Here is a 19,072-nt window from a genome sequence, read left to right as displayed (position 1 = left end):
AGTGTTCTTGGACTTGGTCTTGACAATACGATCACAAGTATACGTTATTGTGCTTTCAACTTCTGTACAGAATTAATAAAAGAAGCTGAACAATGAATTCCATCTTGAATAGTGTCTGAGTGAATGACAGAGGATAGATAGGTGATAGACACACAAACAGTCAAAATTAATATGGTTTAGCATGTGACTGACTTTGGAAAGTGCTAAATTGAATGGAGATCCTTTGCCAATAGTAGCCAACAGGGGAGGCTCACCAACACTTTCCTTTCTGTTTAGAGAATATATAGTATATATTCTGTACAAAGACTGAAAAGCCTTGCCTTATCTTGCCTCGCTCTTCCTTGTCAAGGACTTTCTGACTATACAGATGATAGTATATACAGACTATAGAGAAAGAATGCAGTGTGCTCTCCTAATACAGAAAGAAAAGCCTTGCTTCAGCTCACCCTGCCTCACCGAGGCTTTTCTGTCTGTATATAGAATAACTGCAGCAGGAAAGCTGTCACTTCACCTCACTTCGTGAGACCTTTTCTACCAGCACAGAGCACACATTACTTCTACGTGTTCCAGGGTACATATATTCCTAAAATATAGATAGCATATATTATCTATACAGACAGAAAAGCCTCCACTAGGCAAAATGATAGGAAGTGTATGTACATGTCTGTGCTCTGAGGCAGGGATGGAAAAGCCTCACCCCCCCCCCAGTCTGTCTGCTCATAGCCACAGGGTTACAGATGGGGCACGCAGTCCCCGTCACCCAGACTAAGCGGGCCTCCCCTCTTCCTCTCCCTCTCCCTCTCCCTCCGTACCCGGCACGGAGCGGGCGAGGGTAGCCCTTCCCCGGGGGGTCGCGGTGCTCAGCCGCTCCCGGCGGGCCCCACGGCCTAGGCGGCGGGGCGGGGCGGGCCGCGCCTCCCGGCCTCCCTCCCTCCCTCCCTCCCTCCCTCCCTCCCTCCCTCCCGGCGGGAGGGGCGGTGCCGTTCCGCGCCGCGGAAGGAGGCGCCGCCAGGAGGCGCTGTGGGCGGTGGCGGCGGCCGTAGGGCGGCGGTGGTGGCGGCCGTAGGGCGGCGGTGGTGGCGGCGGGAGGGGCGCTGGGGCCCGCCTGCGCGCTCTTGCCCTCCCGCGCGCTCTTGCCCTCTCCGCTCCGTGGGGTGCCCGCGGCCTCCCGCCGGTTGGGCCCCGTCTGTTGGCGACCCTTGACGCCCGGCTGCGGTCGGCGCGAAGAAGAAGAAGAAGAAGGAGGAGCGGACCGGAGTGAGGAAGCGCTGCGAGAAGCCATGTCCGCACCCGCCGGGCTGCCGCCGCGGCCCGCCGGTGCCGCCGCCGCCGTTTACCCGGGCGGGCCCGGCGCCTCCCGGGAGGCCGCGGCCCCTCAGAGCGGCGCGCCTCGCTACCAGAACGGTGAGGGGCCTGCGCGGGGCCTAGCGCCGGCGGCCGCGGCGGCGGCGGGGAGAGGCCGCCCGCGGGGTCCCCGGGGCGAGCTGCGCGGCTCCTCGCTGGGGGCCCGGCGGGGGCTGGGGCGGGGGGTGCTGGGGGGCGCTGCTCGCTTTTCCCTCCTCCTGGGGTGGCGGGAGGTGCGGGGCGCCGGGGTGGCCTCTGCGGGGGGTGGCGTGGGCGCGGGGCCGGCGGAGGGCGCGGTGGGCCGCGACGGAGCCGGCACGTACCGAAGCCCTTTCTCCCAAAGGCAGCCGGAGCCGCCGGGGGAGCGCAGGGCCCGGCCTGGGGGAGCCGCGACGTGCGGAGTTAACTTTTAAGAAGGCGCAGGCTCTGCCAGCCTCGCTGAAGGAGCGCGGGAGGGGGTATCCGCTGTTTTCCTCCCGAATTGGGATCTGCTCGGCGTTGTGGCGCCTGCTTTGTGCTTTCGAGAATGCTCAGGAGGCCAGGGCACCTCCAGGCCTCGGCTCTGGCAGCCGAGCGGGAGAGCGCGGGCAGAAAAACACGTCTTGGGGATGAAGAGTACTGACTTCGTAACTGTTTATGAACTTAAAAGTGATAGATGGGTAGGCGTTTTACACCCCGGATCCTGGGGTTTGAGCTGAATAAGCAAGATTGGATCAGGGAAACGTGGGTCACCGAAAACCAAAGGTAAAATAGTTCAGAGTCACAAAACACTGATTTGCTTTTCAGGTGGAAAGGGTATTGAGACTAACTGTGCTGTCAATTAAAATAATTAGTGTGCACTTCCTCATTTTTAAATTGGTGCGCTATAAAATCAGTTCTTTATTAATACACCTCATTAACTTTTCAGAATGCCTGTATGATCTTTGTCCCCATCTAATGATGATTTGGTATCTAAACTGGGTCTCTTGCTTGCAGTTTTAGCTCCTACTGTTAAACCCTTTATTTTGTTGTCAGGCTCTTTTATGCACAGGTGTTTTTTCTGCACAGATCAGTATTCAGGGTAACGACCTACAAAATTTTTTATTCATGAATATTTCTCATATCCGAAGGCCTAGCTAGGCGATAAGCAGCTATATGCCTATAAATTAGGCTTTGAGTTAGTTTGCAGATAATGAAAAAGTCACAGAAGGGAACGAAAAGGAAGGTAATTAAATTGTAGATTTTAGGGAGATACTAATGCCTCGTGTTCGAACTTTAGTATTGGAATGCTGAGTTTTCTCAAAATTCAGAAAATGACAACTTAAGTGGCTTTTAACAAAGAACAACCCTGTCATTATCAGGACACAGCATCAGTAACCTGGAATTGTGTTTCACAGAAACACATAGAAACTGGTATCATACGTTGTCCTGAATGAAACAGTAATTTTAGAGAGCCATCATTATTATTTGTTATTTTAAATAATTAACTTGATGTTGCTGCTAATATTCTTAAAAAGCGCCTGTTTAAACCCTTGTAGTAGACCATCTGTTTTCTGCAAAACACTTTTTCTTTAATTCTGAGAAATGTATATGCTGTTCAGTAATAGTCTGGAATTTTTATTGTATAACTTGCTAGCTACTCAACTTAACTTTGGCTTATGTGTTCCTTAAGATATCTTGCAGTGATGTGTGTTTGACGATTTATAGACAAGAACTCTGTCATTTTGTAGCATTTAGCACTAGCATCCCAGAATTTTTAGGTTAGTGTGTTGTCTTTTCATACTAATCTTCTGAAGTTATAACACAGGTTTTTGAGGATTTCTTATTTCTTAATTGTAATAAGAAGGGGAATAGAGTGGAATAGTAACAGAAAAAGACTACAAGAAATTTCCATTCTGTCCGATATAAACGAAATTTCACAAGATTGTCATTGCTTTTGAAATTATTAATTTTAAAATTAATAATTTTATGTCAGTATAGTGGGGTTTAAATGTAAGGTACTTAAGTGAATATAGCTATTTCTTTATTGTCTGAAAGAAAACACTAGTGCATCCTTTGGATTTTTCAGGTAAAAGTTTGAAGTTACTGGGATCTGATGAAACGGGCTGGTTTTTTGCAGGAAGCATGCAACCTGTTGCACATACAGTGGTATTAAAAAGGATGTCAAGCTTTGTTTTTAGTAAGTTTTGCATGGTTCAATGACCAAGTCCATTTGAGACCCTTGGAGACTTTAGTTTTAGTAGAATTTAAGTTGTTTTTTTTTTTAAAAAAAAACCCTAACCAAAACAAAACCTTCTTGTTTGTGTGGTTGTTTTTTTTTCTTCTCTTACAGTGCTCTGTTTGATCCTATACTGAAATTAAGTGTTTCAAAAAAAACTCAACACCAAACCAAAACCAAGAGGCCTTGTGTGGGTGTTGTTCATAAGTCTGGGGCTTTAAAATACAATTCTTTTGAATAAAGTCTTTCAAGTTTGAGGAGCTTTTACTGTAGTAGTCTTGCAGGTGGCTTTGTATCTAAGCGGACTTATTTCCTAATTTTGTCATAATAGAATGTTGCTTGTTAAATCAGTACTAAAAGGTGATGTATTTTTCCAGTAGCAATGGAGGACTTCAGTGCTAACCGTTTAATGTATTGCGGTGTAACTCTGAGAGGATAATTGTATTGAAACCCCATGGTTCTGCAGAAAACTTGTCTAGTGTTGCCTACAACTGGTTTGTAAGATTACCGTCGGTATCTCTACTCGCATTTTGGGACCATAATTTTCATTATGATATTTAGCCTTGTTTTTCATCCCTCCTCAGACTTTAGATCTTTTGGATAGTTTCATTAAACTTGATAAAGAGGATAGAGGTCTGGAAGATATGAAATCCATGAATATTTTATGAAAATGGAAAGCTGTGAATGAAGGAACTAGACATTAATTCCATGACTGAGCCGTGGCAAGAGCTCAGCAGCAGCAGTTAACAAGGCACCAGTCCATTAAGGGATCTGTTGTAAGTATTTTCTGGAGGTAGCTAAAGAGATGTTAATAGTTACAGAAAACTAACAGATGTTCCTGGCTAGAAAGGAAGGTTGGTGTTGCAGGGCACATAGGCTACATACAGGTAGGATACATGGCAGGTGGCTAAATTATTCAGGTGAGAGAATGTATGGATGTAAAAACCAAACTAACATGACACTAGCAAGCAAACCTTTACTAATTCACATAGTGGTATAGCCATAGCACTGGTTTGGGGGTTTTTTTGTGGTGGCTTTTTCTCCCCCTTAAAAAGTGGTAAGGCTTTTGGGCTTTACCTGTTAATATCTTTGTAGTTATACTTTATAATATTACAAAGTGTTCATTTGTCTGTAGAAGAAGTTCATTGCTGTTATAATAGAGATGGTGTTTTAACAGAATGCATTTTATGTGCAGCTAAGGCTTTCAACTCCTCTCCTGGAGTTTTTCTTGAGAGATTTGTCACATGTTTGGGGAGGAAGGTAGAGTACCTGAGACATCAGGACAGACTGTGCAGGTTAACCAGATTTTGAAATGGTACTGAACACGTATCAAGATTTCCAGTGTTGAAAACTGTCCAATTATCTAGTCAGCATTAGTAGCTTCAGCTACTAATTGCAGTACAAAAATTACTTTCTACTCACATTCTTTTTAACCAAATGGACAAAAAACTTCAGATAATGGGAATAATCTTTCATATGTAATGGTAAAACTTACTTTTAAAGGACCAGGAATTTGAAATCAGAAATACAATTTTTCAAATGTCAGGTGTGTCAGTCTTAGGTCTTTGTGGGATCTATACTCTTGTGTGCTCATGTGTAGTTTGAAATTTACAGATGTTTCTACTTAAAAATGTGAATAAAGGTGATCAGGGCATTCTGTAATGTAGAGACTGATATCTTGTATTGGTAATTAAATGTCTGTCTTTATGGTGTGTGTTTTTAAACCAGAGCTAGATACTCCAAGACTTTGCAGTAGATGACTTGATATACAACCTTTTATTTAGAAAGTCAGGTGCTTCTAGACCAGTTTCTAAATTATACCCACTCAGTTAGTTTATTCTGCATATTTTAGTAGAATAAAGGGACAGACTCTTCAGAGAAACCATCTTTTCTTGCCATCTCAAGTGACATAACTGCTTAAAGCAATAAGCCTTGACAAACATAAGTTACCCCTCTATTTTTTGAATTTGTTCTTTCAGACTAAAAATACAGATCAAAAGTCTGCCAGAGTTCAGGTAGTTGGTAATGACTTGCTAACTCAAAATCATTTTCCTTTAAAGGAGAACAAACCTCAGAGCTGTATGAAGCAGCTCCCACTTTTTCAGGAAAGCAGTGAGTCAGAAGCATAGTCACATTCCCTCTGTAAAACTTAGGATGTAATTTTTTTTAAACTCGTTATGCTTTCTCCCAAAGTGCCTGTCTTTTGACCGAGCAGTCCAAGTTACTTTTGTTTATTTTTTAGCTCCGTTCTCTTCTACTCAACTTTCTGGGTTGTCAATTATGAAAAGGCATTTTAAATTTTATCAGAAAGCAGGTTTGGACAGTATGTTCCTTCCTTACACGATTCTGTTAACAAATTAATTATCAAAATTGCCATGCAAGTTAATCATAGCATATCTGGGTGTTAGTTGGAGAACAGTAATTTGTCAGAATTTAAAGACAAGAGAAGCAAAGCTTACATTTGGTAATCATTATAAGGGGGGGCGGGAAATAAACAGTTCATTATCATCATGGCTAGTGGCACAGTACTGTGCTTGTGTTTCTATTCACCAGTGTTTGGGAAATGACACCATAGTCATTCAGTGTGACATAAGCAGTAGAGTGTGGTAATTTTAAGAAAGGAAGTTATGCACGGAAAGGCATTTGTGGTTCACTAGAAAATAAAAATAGGGATCTGGAAAAGAACCCAAGGAAGAACTTTAAGGTTTACCATTGATTGGTTGGCATTGAAAAAACCAGCTTGGATATAGTTAACGTTTGGTCTCTAGCAAGCAAGTGCTTGTTTGACCATTGCTAGACCAGTATGCAATTAACCTCTAATGTTGTGGAGCCAGTTGCAGTGACAGTAGAGGCCAATTTTTCTGATACCAGCATCTCTTATATTTGATGTAAATATCAGGCAGTAAACAGAAATGAAGTGCCTTGTCAGATACTCTGTAGTTTCATAAAAACATAAGACAAAAGAACATAGCAGACAAAAATAACTGCCCTGTAGCAGTTTATCTTGGTCACCGTATTGAGGACTTGTAAAGAAGAGTACTTACATTTTTATATATTGATATATTGTTTTGACTGCAACTTTTCATTTTCCATTTTCAGTCAGTTTCTTTAGGGCATACTGTTGTGTTCAGACATTTAGAAACATCAGTTTGATGCTTAACTGTTGCTCACTATTTGTTTAAATATTAACCTCCTTAAACTTAAACATATTCAAAATACAAATCTGAGGCATACAATCTTGGCATGGAAACCTCTTTAAATAATGGAAGCAATCCATTTTTCTGTTACTTCTCTGCATGTTTGAAAATTACTTCAGATATTGTATTTTGGATGCATTATGCTTGTTCTCTTTCTGCTGATGGAGATCAGCCTCAAGAATAGTGACAGGAAACAAGAAAAAAACCAGTTGCTTGAGTAAGTACTGAGTCCATTGGCACTACTAGCAGATGCACCTTTAACGCATGACATTTTCTTTTTCATTTCAGGTCCTGTGCAGAGTTGGATGCAGTTACCCTCTGGCTATGGCTCACATCCTCCAAACTATAGTGCGCCCTCAGGACACTATTCCCAAGTGCCCAATAAAGCTGGTGCTTCACATTTGGATAATCAGTATAGAGCCAGTTACTACCCTACCTACTATTCAGCACCAGCACAAAATGTTATGACACCACCTGTGGGTACCAGTGTGTTGAATACACAGGAATCGCAGCAGCTGTACAACAAAACTCCTCCCCATACAGGGGGGTCAGCTGAAGGACCTGTTCAAGGAGCAATATCATCTGCGTCCTACTTGCATACGAGTGCTCAGCAGTCATATTCAGCATTTGGTAATCACTACAGCACTTCTGTCAGCTCTTCAGTTGCATCTCAGGGATTTCCCCTTAATTCTGATCATTACACCATGCCTGTGGTTTCTAGTGCTGTGTATCCTAATGTTTCCTATTCTGCGGCTGCTGGCAGTGTGTATGGGCAGGCATTTACCTCTCAGAGCCTACCTGCTGTTGGACAGTTCAAAGAGACAAATACGTTTTCTAGCCAGAGTACATCAGTACCTCATTCACTTCAACAGCATGTTCCTGTGGGATATAATACAACGTTATCAACTATTTCATCTGCTCAGTCTGTTCAAGACAACCTTTGCAGGAATCTCACTGGATCAGTTGCTAAAGTAAACAACCAAATAAATGCAGGTATGGCTTTATTTGAAGGACAGTGAACTTCCAGATGTGTCTGGGAAACATCAAATATCATGTGCTTTTGTTGGTTTGTACTTGTTTGCTGTGTGAAGTTCTGTCTTGTTATTTTTAATTCTGTCCTTATTCTTGAAGCTTTTCTTACTTGGTTACGACAGTCCTCACAATAGCAGCTGATCGTATCACTTGACATATTTCTGTTGAGGTACAGAAGAAAACACTATCTGGGGTATGGTTTCATGTGAGTGGCCTTGGAAGGGTATTTTTTAAGGAATGTGTAATTTCTGAAATATGTCTGTTATTCACAAAGATACTTCTTTCCTTTCCTTGCTAGAGAATTTTTTAAAGTCATGATTTAAGCTGATTCTTTAAATTTGATGTAAGTGAACACACATGCACTCTCCAGAACGCTTAGAAAAAGTGGAAGCCTACTTGGGTTTGGAGGCAGTTAGGGATTTTTGATAAGCATTTAAATGAGAGTGCAGTTTTGATGTTTTTACCTGATTTTTGTAAGCAACAACTTAATGTTTTTAGGATGGATTTAACTATAGAGAATGGACTTGTGAAGGTGCCAGCTGAGGGCAAGTGCACTCACTCCTCACTGGTATCTTCAGCTTCTACTTCATGGGAAAACTGAGTACATGTTCATAGTCCAGACAGTACTTGGTAGGAAGAATGAAAGAGATTAGAGATGTGGGAGTGCCTTCACACTGAACTATCTTGCTCTCCTTCTGAAAGAGCACTAGCATGGGCAGGGAAGTTCTGGTTTTCTTTCTATACTGGTAACTTTCTGATTTCATGCAGTTTTGACTTGTAAGCTGTGCAAGACTAATGGTTTTCTTTTTCTGTCATGTCAGATATTGGAGAACTGTAGAATGTTTCCTTTTTTATGCCAGATATTTCAGATTATAGTTTAACATTGGAATTGTTTTAGGAGTCCTTGTAGCTGAGGTTTTCTAAGACCAAGGACTTATGAAAAAACATGGTTTTGATGATGGTAAAGCTCTGCATGGGAGAACCAGCTAAGCTTAAATCACACTCATCTGATCCATACCAAGGTTGAATTCAGTTTCAATATTACTTTTTTACCTCCTTTTTTTCTAGGATGTAGAGTGTCATCCTTCAGCTCAGTTTTAGTACTTTGAATATTAATAGATTTGCATTCTGTCTCTGCAAGGTGCTCTGTGCAATTTTGTCGTATTTCAAAAACATGAAACAAAATACAGTTTCAAGACAAAAAACAGGGAACTCCTTAAAAAGCTTCAGAAGTTAATGCTATTTCACAGTTGAGCATAAAAAATAATTCTTTCAAGGCCTAAAAGCTTAAAACTCTGGCCAAAAACATTGGTTCTGTTGGGCACAGAATCTGCATCTGGTCTTGACAGAATGCAGATATTATTCCAGAATAGTAAGACTGGCAGTAGTTGTATGAAAATGACTTACTGTTTTTTCATACTGTTAGTGTTTTATTTATAGATGTTTTTAATTTAAATGCTTGTTAACCTTATTTCTTTTGGAGGTCTTGAAATCTGGTTTGGTCATACAATGTTTTTTATAAGGAACAGCTGTTTTAAAGGTGAAACAGTGGAGCTGACCAGACCATGAAGGGCAATATGAGCAATGGATAGTCTTATTTCTGAACCATTCAGTGCTCTTCTTAAGGGACTGATAGAGTTAATACATGGCCTCAAGAGAAAGCAGTAATATTATGCTTGAATTTCAGAGATGACTCTAGAACTGGCTCTGGTAGTGGTATGTAATAGGTACACACTTTGCAATTACAGAAATAAACACTGATCCACTGTTTCTGTTACATTTGAATAATATTTCAGTACTTGGTTTGTTTGCCCAACTGTAGGCATAATTACTTAAATCACATTCAAAGTCTGAGCTTACAAAGCTGACGAGGTAAGCATGCCCAGGTGCTTTGTTGCACAGTAGACTGAATTGTGGAACTGATTTATTTGGAGAATAACTTTTTTCTCTTCCCTATAAATCCTGGTTCAACTTCAGCACACACATGATTCTGTATTTACTGACTAGGAAAGAACAAATAAAGATAACAACCGGTAACTAGGCTGAAGGAAGAGCTGGGCTGTTTTATTATTAAATTCTAAATAATTACACCATTTTTGAAGTATGGGGCTAAACAGACTGTCTCCAATAATAGCTGATATTTTTTAAGTCTGGAATTCAAAATCTTTGGCAAAAATATATTAAAAACTCAATTGCTACATCAGCTGGCTTGTAAATGATGTCAAATAATTGGTCCTGGCATAATTAATTTGCTTTATGGAACACTGATAGGCTTTCCAAGTTTCTCAGTGCAGCCTTACTGTTCTCAGGTGGAGTAATTTTATATATAGTATTCTAATTGTTTGCAGCCTTTAAAAAAAAAGGGGAATTGGATCTTGGAAATTATTTACCAGTTCTTGTACGTCCTTGGAAAGTGTCTGAGTGCAACACATAAGGAATTTATGGAAATGATTAATGTTTTGTAAGAAGGATTTTGTCTGAATATTTAATCTTCCATGCTGCTCTCCAGGAAGGAAATGATGATGAAAAGCAGTTGCAGTCTGTTCTGTGCATTTTAGTAAAATTGCTTGAAAAACAATTTAATATACTGAAATTCCTAAGTGTGTTTTCTGTGACTGTTCAGGTAATTTTGATACAGTATCCTACTATTAGAGTGCCAATAAGACACTTTGCTGTCATTGCTGCTGTACTGTGAAGAAAGACCCCTTAAAATCCTTTAATTATGAATAAGCAAATCTTAGAAAGACTGTCACTCAGGATACTACTGTCTTAATGTATTTTTCAGTAGCAGTTTTGTGCAGTCAGTGAACACTGCAAGCTTAGTGGTGAAAATGAAATATTCTTCATATAGACAAATGCCATGTTTTTAATAAAATCTGTGTGTTTAAACAGGACTGACTTAGGAAACAGGCTTTTCAGAAGTTTGGTGATTTCTGAATTGTTTTCTACTTGAATCAGGAAAGTTCTAAGTGATGGACTTTCAGTTGGATTTTTAAAGAAACTAGTTTGTGTAGGGCCTTGGAAAGCCCCCAAAATGCTGAATCTATTAAGATCAAACCCCTGAGCCGATGTATGTCATGTACTAATGACACAGAATTGCAACAGAATATTTTTCTGAAATTTTGGCAGCCATTCTTTGAAATCACTGAAGTGTTTTCAGTGAAGCTTGCTGAGATTTCACTAGAAAAAAATAAATTTATTTTAAGAGGAATCTTTTGCTGGAAGTTGACTTATTTTGAAGAATAGCAGACAGTGAGAGTAATTTTCTTTGCTTTAGGAAGTATAAATAAATTAGAAGCATGTAATTTGAGATTTTTCTACTTGCTGGTTTGAACTAGTTTCATTAGCAAAAACGCCCTCTTCTAGTTCTAAATTCTGTATTTCAGCAGAACAGTGTTGGTATAAATCTGCCCAGAAACAGTGTTATGCTATGTAGATAACACACTTTGTATCATTTAGGCTTTTTCTCTTTTTGGGTCAGTAGCTTTCCTTAATGTTTTTCCAGCTCATTTCAGCTGAAATCAGTGCACTCTGATTTTTCTTAGTGCTTTCCAGTCAGTGTGGATGTCAGCCAGAATGCCCAGATTTTACTGGATTCCTCCCTGCCTCAATGAGGAGAGGGAGATAGAGAACTCCTTCTGTGGGTATATGGTATGCGTTGCTTTGCTTCCTGGATCTTGTCTACTGTCCTGTAATCACAGGCGGTCTGCTTGAGCAGGAGACACTTTAATTTCTTTCTCATGCACATACTTCCCCTTATGTCAGATCAGGATCTAAAGTCCTTGCTGCCCCAGTTCCATGGGAATGTAGGCTATAATCCTGTAAATCTGCTAATATAGGTATGGCTGGAAAAAGGGGAAGGACTGCAGCTGAGATAGACAAAGTCAGGGAGATAGGATGCTGTTGAAAACCAGGCTGCAGGGAGATGGTGGTAAATCTCTCGGCAGAAATTGCATGTTGGGAGGCAGGAAATCAAGATCACAGCTGAAGCAACTCAAAAGGGATGGTTCTTGCATCTCTTCTGAAAATGTGAGAAAATGCTGTGATGATACACTTTTTAACTACTACCTGGAGGTCTCAGTTTGGAAATTAAATACTTAAGTGATAGTGTATAGGAAAAATTATAAATTACACTGCTAATGTGCACAGCTCTGCAGATTCTGTAACATACTTTTTAGCTGTAGATTCTTATTGGTACGTGGCTTTTGTAATCAGGTGGTATACTTTGTCATTTTTGGTAGAAGAGATGTTCATGGTTGAAAGGTGAGAAGAGTGGAAGATAAAAAAACAAAATAACTGTGTCATTGAGATTGTATTTTGTATTCATTGCAGCCTGACAAAGCTCTTGGCTTCTCATGACATCAGCTGGTGGGAATGTTGTATGGCCTGATGGGGCTTGGCCTGGATAAGCTGATGGGGAAAATTGTACTCTAAACTAGTGTTCAGTCCACTTTGTCTTGAGCTAAAATATGCTGTCCTGAACTGATCAGTACACGGTGCAACTTCTTATGGAGGGGGGGAATGGTAGCATAATTATCGTAACTGTAGATTGTTTCATGTGATGATAGTTACTAATGATATATTTCCAAAGTTTAACTTTGTCCAAGTGTTTCCTTTGGTCTTGGTTACTTACAGCTTTTCAAAACTTTTCAAAGTCACCAAATAAAGTTTAACATGTAATTTTGCAGGTTTGGTTTTTATAGAAAGAAAAAAAGTTACTTTTTTGCTCAGAGTTTAAAAATGTTTTCTTACAATACATGTAAAGGATCCATGTAACTTTGAAGGATATTTTGACTAACTTTTGTTTGAGAACAGATACTGGTACTTGGCAGGAATGTATTAAAACTTCAGCTAATCCGGGTGTAAATTGATTCTGGTTTTGAACATGTGACACTGACATTATAGCATTAAGCATGCTCTGCAGCAGTGCTTGATGCTGCAAGCACTGCTGTATTGACTTGAAGTGTGGAAAATAACATAACCCCATAAACAACTCTCTCTGCTACAAAACCTTGGAGAGCATACTAATGTCTCGAAGAACTTCCCTTGTTGTCTTGCATATCTTGCTTGAGGAAGCTGCGTAGCTACCTAACAAGAACATTTCTGCTGACAGGGGCTGATGCTTCTGTGGAGTGTGTAGAAGCAGAGGTTATAGCAAATGCATTTCAATAGAAAATGCTGTGTGTATGTACTTGGGAAAATACATATTTTAATTTTGATAACACCTGTGAAAAAAGCCAGTATGTTTGCTTAACATTATATATGGAAACTGCATAACAAATAAAAGTTCCATTATGCTGGTGAAAGTGTATGCTGTTAATTTTGATGGTAAATTAGAAAAACAGAAGGATCAGTTTAAGCCATGTCTTCCCCATCCACAAGAAGCCTCAACTTCCCTATAAAGTCCTTTCAGGTATCAACTCCGTGATTTAAGGAAAAGTCAGGGACTGTATGAACTGCACTCCTGTATGTGCAAAGGAAGCAAAATTAGTATTACATGTGCTTCCTCTAGTGAAGTCTGTAACTTAAGTACTCTACAAATACAGTGAATTTTGTTCTTGCTTAGTATCTGTGTTTGTTTACTGAGTAGTATTGGTCAAACCAATTTCTTTTCTTATTTTTAACAGTTTGGTCTGTCCATTTTTTTAGAAAGAATCATAAGATGATGAATTTTCTCAATTTGTAACCAAAGAGTGACCCTCTTAAAAGCTAACTTAATTGAAGTTACATTGTCCTTATCTGATAGGAATTTCAACTGGACTGTGTTAAATCTCTCAAAGCACTAATCTGACTTTTTTAAGCAGATTATATCTAGTCCAGATGTTTAAAACACATCAGAAGTTCTGCAGAATACTCAGGGTTGATTGAAACAGATTGCTTGGAATATGGGTCTCATAATTGAGTACCAAAATTACAAAGTACCAGCCCTGTGAGTGAGGCAGAGTACTGGTCTGCTACACAACTGACTTCCAGGTTTCCTGCCTGTGGGAGGAATATTGAGAGGGAGCTATCCCACATGGACGGTGTTCCCCTTATATGGGAAGAGGAATCTGTGAAAGCATGGAGTTGTAGGGATGGATCAAAAAGGGATCTATTTAGCTTCTGCTTGGTCTTGATCTTACTATATCATGCTTCCCTTTTTGCTGTTAGTTTTTTAGAGCAATTCGTTAATTTTAATGGAGTTTTAACATTACAGGTATTTAATTTGAAAAGCAAACGACTTTTCCATTTACACTTGTTTGAAGGCATCTCTTCTTGCAGTACTGTATCGTTTTTGTAGTTATTGTGAAATCAGATGTGATTGCTTGCATTGTCTAATTGTCTGTACAAATACAAACCGTTCCTGCTTTTCTGCTGTGTTTTCAGGTGGCATTGATTCTTCACAGCCTGTGCACCCTGTGAGCCAGAGTGTTCTGTTTACCAAACCTGGGGCTGGAACATCTGTTTCCTCTGCTGTGATCTCGTCAGTAAGGACACCTGCTCCAAGCCTTTCTTCACAGCCACGATCTTCACCCTCTGTTGCCCAGTCACCAGAGTTGGCCCTTCAGGAAGGTACTAAAAGGGATGGGAAGTTACAGTACAGACTTCTGCCCTGTTCCACATGTGCACATGAATGCTGGAAGCTTTACTGCTGCTCTTCTGTGTTTGACTGGAGTACATCTCTTGCATCTCATTAGTCTCCCTTAGTGTTCTCATTTTATAGCACCTTGGTTCTAGCATCCCTTAGCAATTCTGTTTGATTTCCTTTGGCTGTATGTCATTAGCTTGTTTGTCTTGTTGGCAGTCTTAACATCTCTCTTCCTCAAAAAGCCTTTCTTTTAGTTCCGTTGTTCTTCTAAAAAGCTGCTCACTAACTTGGAAGAAGGTCTTAAAAGTAGCTTTTGTAATCGGTCTGTATTGAAAAATCAGGTGTAAACTAGCAATTCGCACCAGGAAACAAAGTGAGTTTGAGTATTAAGTTCAAACTGATAGAACTGTGTTCTTATTCCCTAGCTGTAAGCTCCCATTTAAAACTTCTGCAAGAGTTCTTGTATAAGCTTCTTCGTATTGTGATGTTGATAGCCTCTTGACAAAGAACTAGGGTCTTGAGCCTTCTTTAGCCATGTGAATTCTGCCCTGATGTTTTGACTTGCCTCTTCACTGTTACCTGTTTCTATATCTAGTACTCCAATTCTAATTTACTGTGCTGATTTTAATTTTTTTTTGGCTGCGTTTTCTCTTGGTAATTTCAGAATTGTACTTTCTTATGGAAAAAGAACTCAGTGTGTGAGGTGGAAGTAGGCATTGATTTTGTCCAGAAAAATGTTATATGTCTAATGTTCAAAATAATTTCCAAAAGCATGGTCTGTGACTGTCATGGCATGTTTTTTATTCTTAAATTTCAAAATCTTCCTAACATAAAAGTCTAAATTTCCCCATTTCCTCCATTTCCTTCTTTTTTCTGGTAGAGTGGGGAATGTAAAGAAGTAACTTGTCTGTCAATCAGCTCTGCATATCTTACAGGCAAAAAGATAATTCTTCATTGCTATAAAGTCCTGTGTATCTTTTTAAAAGTGTATCTTTTTAAGGAAAATGATAAATCAATCTTTGAAACTGTGCTTGGTTCTTGCACAGTTTTATAGTTGATTTTGGGTAGATTTTGTACTGTAGGTATGCTTGCTGTAAAAAACTGGTGCTTCATCTTCCAAAGAAATTGCATAACCATGCTTCTAATGAGAAAAAGGATTTTAGATGTTTAACTGTGCTTGCCTTGATGTATAATATGTATGTTCTTGCAGTGATTCCTATAAAATGTGTGAACACTTGGTACATTAGATACAAATCACCGTGATTGATGCTGAACTCTTCACTGAATTTTAATACTTCCATATAAGTGAAGGTTAATGCAATATATAGCTGAATGAACATACTTTAAAACCATTTATACACCTATGTCAGGAATATAAAGATAAGTCATCATGAATTTGCATTAATCTAGCTGTATTTACATTAATATAATCAATAATAAATACATATACATGTCATTACATGTTGCAATACCATTTTATCAACAATTAAGTATGATGACTTTATTTGTAGATATTAACCTACTGAAAAAGTAGAACATGTCTACTGAATATTTGGCTTGTTAGAATTCCAAGTGTGTTTCTCATGCAGAGATTAAATGGTCTGATTTTTTTTTTTCTTACTATAGAGTAGTGTTGTCTACATGAAAGCATTCTGGAAAACCAGTTTGAATTAATTTTTAAAGGGAATTTCATTGTTTTAGGCTCCTGTATAGGCATTTCTTTACAAAATTAAAGTAGTATTCTAATTGTTTACTTGGCTAAGTTCTAACGGATAAAAAAACTTTAAATGTTTTAAAACCTGTTTAATCTCACAGAAATATCCGTACAAATTTAATGCAGATAAACTAATCTACTTTAAATTGGCATCCTAGAGATGAACTATGAGTATCCTGTCTGGATGTTATTTGTAGAATTCAATAGGTTTTGTGTTGATGAGAGGAGCTGATGAGTAAATGAAAATAATTTAAAGCAAATAGTTTAAGAATGGAGGAGTGTTCAGTTTGTAAGAACTACTATTTGTAATATTAGGATCTTAATGCTGTAGTAAATTCATTGAAAATATGAGGGTAGAGAATTAAAGAACTTCAGAATGTATTTTATTTTTGCATGTGCTTATTTCATTTTCATTTTTGGTTGGGGTGTCATTATGAAACTTAAGCCACATAAAACGTGTGCTCTTATGTTTTAAAGTCTTTCATGGTATGGGTGATTTTAATTATAATACTTAAATAGTTGGTTTATTTCATAGACAAATGAGTTCTTATCCCAATTTATCCTTTTTGTCCTCCCACCTACATTTCTAGGAGTCTGCAAAATACAGCAGGATAAAGCCTTAGAGTGCGACACTACTATTACAGGTACACTGGTAGCAGGGTTTAGAAATTTCCAGTCCAAGAAATTTGTGAGGATTTAAATTACATGGTTGCATTTTTATGCCAGACCTATGAAGGAATCTCACTCAAATATTTCTTTAAAAACAAGCTTTTGCCGTTATAGTAGTGGGAAATTTTAATTTTTAAGAAATTAACAGCAAATATCTGTAAAAGATACTAAGCAGAACCCAGTTGTCACAACAGAAATCATGATTAGGCACATGGTGGCCCTTGGAGCTGTTGTCTTCAGCTACCCACTTGTGCCCTTCAGTTGCTGCTTTCTCCCCTGTGCTGTCCTATGGGTGGCATTGCTGGGCAGTGAACCAGAATAGGAGGCTTTTCCTGAGAATGACTTTTTAAACTATGTTCTTTTTCAGCTATATCAGTTTTCACATTGTTTTTGTGGCTGCACAGTTGTACTAGCACAACGCAGGAGTAGACTAAAGACAGACATTTGTGGTACTGCTGGCAATGAAAATAAAGAATTATGCAAATTCGTAAGGCTGGTAGGCATCAAACCAGCCCTGCCTCCAGAGGATTCATAGTGACATAGTTCATGATTCCTAAGCTTCTGCGTCACTAGCATATTTTTAAATCTCTTTTTCTGTATTCTTTCTGAACACATGCATCCTTTATGTATGTGACCAGTGGCTGGAAAAGGCAGGTAGGGATTAGCAGTAGAAGTTTGTTTGTTTTCCAGAAAACATTCCAGAGACTCCAAAGTAATTGAGTAGAATGACTCATTCAGTCTTTTTCTCTCATCTGCCTATGCTTGGAATTTTTTGCATTGGCATGCCCTTTTCCTATCTGTGTACATGGTATTTGTTAGAGGTCTGTCTTCACACTCACATTGTGCCTATCTTCTTTTACTTTGGCTTTCTGTGTTACAGTTTATCTCTTGTCGTCCTCACTTTTTTTCACTTGCATGTTAATTATTTTAAGTTGTGTTTTCTCCTTCACAATAATGCAGTTGTTCTGTCTTATTCTTCAGTAGATCTCCCAAGCCTGAGAAAATACATAGTATCCTTGGCTGTAATCTGGTTTTGTGCAGAGAATGGTTTTCCTATATTCTCTTTATCAAGTGCATCCAGTAGCTTTCATAAAAGATGGGACTGTAAATCACTTGAGTTAGTCCTGTGTTTTAGCAGTATAGAAAACCGAAGCATTGTACCTCCGTTGCATTTGAGTTGATTTTGCCTTCATGTATTGCCCACTTGTATTGTGGGGAAACTTGATTGGGGTTGTAGGAGTATTAATGCACTAAGTGAAATCATGTCAGTCTCTTCTTGCACTAACCTTTGTGTGAAAGTTCAGCCTCTCAAGAATGTTGTGATATGTTTTTTTTTCTCTGTTTTCTTTTTAGTTCAGCTGTTTCAGTAAATACTCTTTACTTTGTTTCTGTTTTTTTTTTTTTCCCTAAGTGAAATTGAAGAGATCCTCTTGGGTTCATTTGCTAACCCTTTTTTAAAAACCCATGAAACTAACAGCATTTTTAGCCCATAGTTAAAGGTTGATAAAGTTGATTTAAGTTGTGGATGGGGGGGTATTAATAATCATGATGGTGTCAGATTGTGCATAATATACAACACTTCTGTAGTGCTTTATAATGTTAACATAAAGAGCACTAATAGTGCCACAGTGCTTCTACAGGGGGGAAAAAAATTCCAAATTCTTGAGTCAGAAAAATTTTGAAGAATTAGGATATTTTCTTGCTATAGAAATCTATCAGATTGCTAAAAGAGAAACAGTGGTAGCTTGCATGTATTTGGGATGTCTCTGCCTGACTACAAGCACATTTTAAATCCTTGCTAACCCTGCCACATGACAAGAGAAGATTTTTTGGAGGTGCTAAAATTGCATCAATAATGAGTGATGTAGGAGATTAATTATAAGCCATTGCTGCATGCTTTACTCTGTTTTAAGATGGTATATGTATATGTTGCTTTTGTGTGTTGTTCACGTATGTTTAGAGTAGATATTGTAAAAAACAAACAAAACAGCAACAAAGAAAACTACCAAAAAAACCCACTACCAAAAAACCTTATAGATTATGGTTTGGAGGTGATGGTAATAACAGCTGTTCTGTTGTCACCAGATCTTAAAAGTGGATAGGTGCTTAAATATGGGTCCGTAAGCCTGAATTTAGGCACTAATTTAAAAATCAGAGTAATCAAGTTTTTGGATTTACCTAGCTTAAATTTCATTGATTGTGTTGCTGAGGTATATGTTTGTACTCTCACATGTTGCAGTAGCAGTATATTTCATTAATTTTGGACAGTGTTCCGAATTCCACTGTGATTTATTCCTGTCTTAAAAGGGACAGGTGTGGCAAGCAAACATTTAATGTTAATGTTTTCATAA

The 19,072-nt window shown here is 39.0% G+C and overlaps 1 protein-coding gene across 2 annotated transcripts in view; it reads left to right on the top strand.

The window, feature by feature from the left end:
* The first annotated feature begins 1,123 nt into the window (after positions 1-1,123).
* Positions 1,124-19,072, top strand: part of SEC24B (SEC24 homolog B, COPII coat complex component) — a 48,621-nt gene continuing 30,672 nt past the window's right edge. For both annotated transcript variants that reach the window (XM_074905461.1, XM_074905460.1), the window contains exons 1-3: positions 1,124-1,404; positions 7,027-7,731; positions 14,137-14,322. In XM_074905461.1, the coding sequence (XP_074761562.1) occupies positions 1,281-1,404; positions 7,027-7,731; positions 14,137-14,322 (1,015 nt within the window). In that variant the 5' untranslated portion in view covers positions 1,124-1,280. The remainder of the gene's footprint in view (positions 1,405-7,026; positions 7,732-14,136; positions 14,323-19,072) is intronic.

This window comes from Athene noctua, chromosome 4 (genome assembly GCF_965140245.1).
Source record: "Athene noctua chromosome 4, bAthNoc1.hap1.1, whole genome shotgun sequence".
NCBI classification, from domain to species: Eukaryota; Metazoa; Chordata; class Aves; order Strigiformes; family Strigidae; genus Athene; species Athene noctua.
This window is presented reverse-complemented; position numbering and strand designations above follow the sequence as displayed.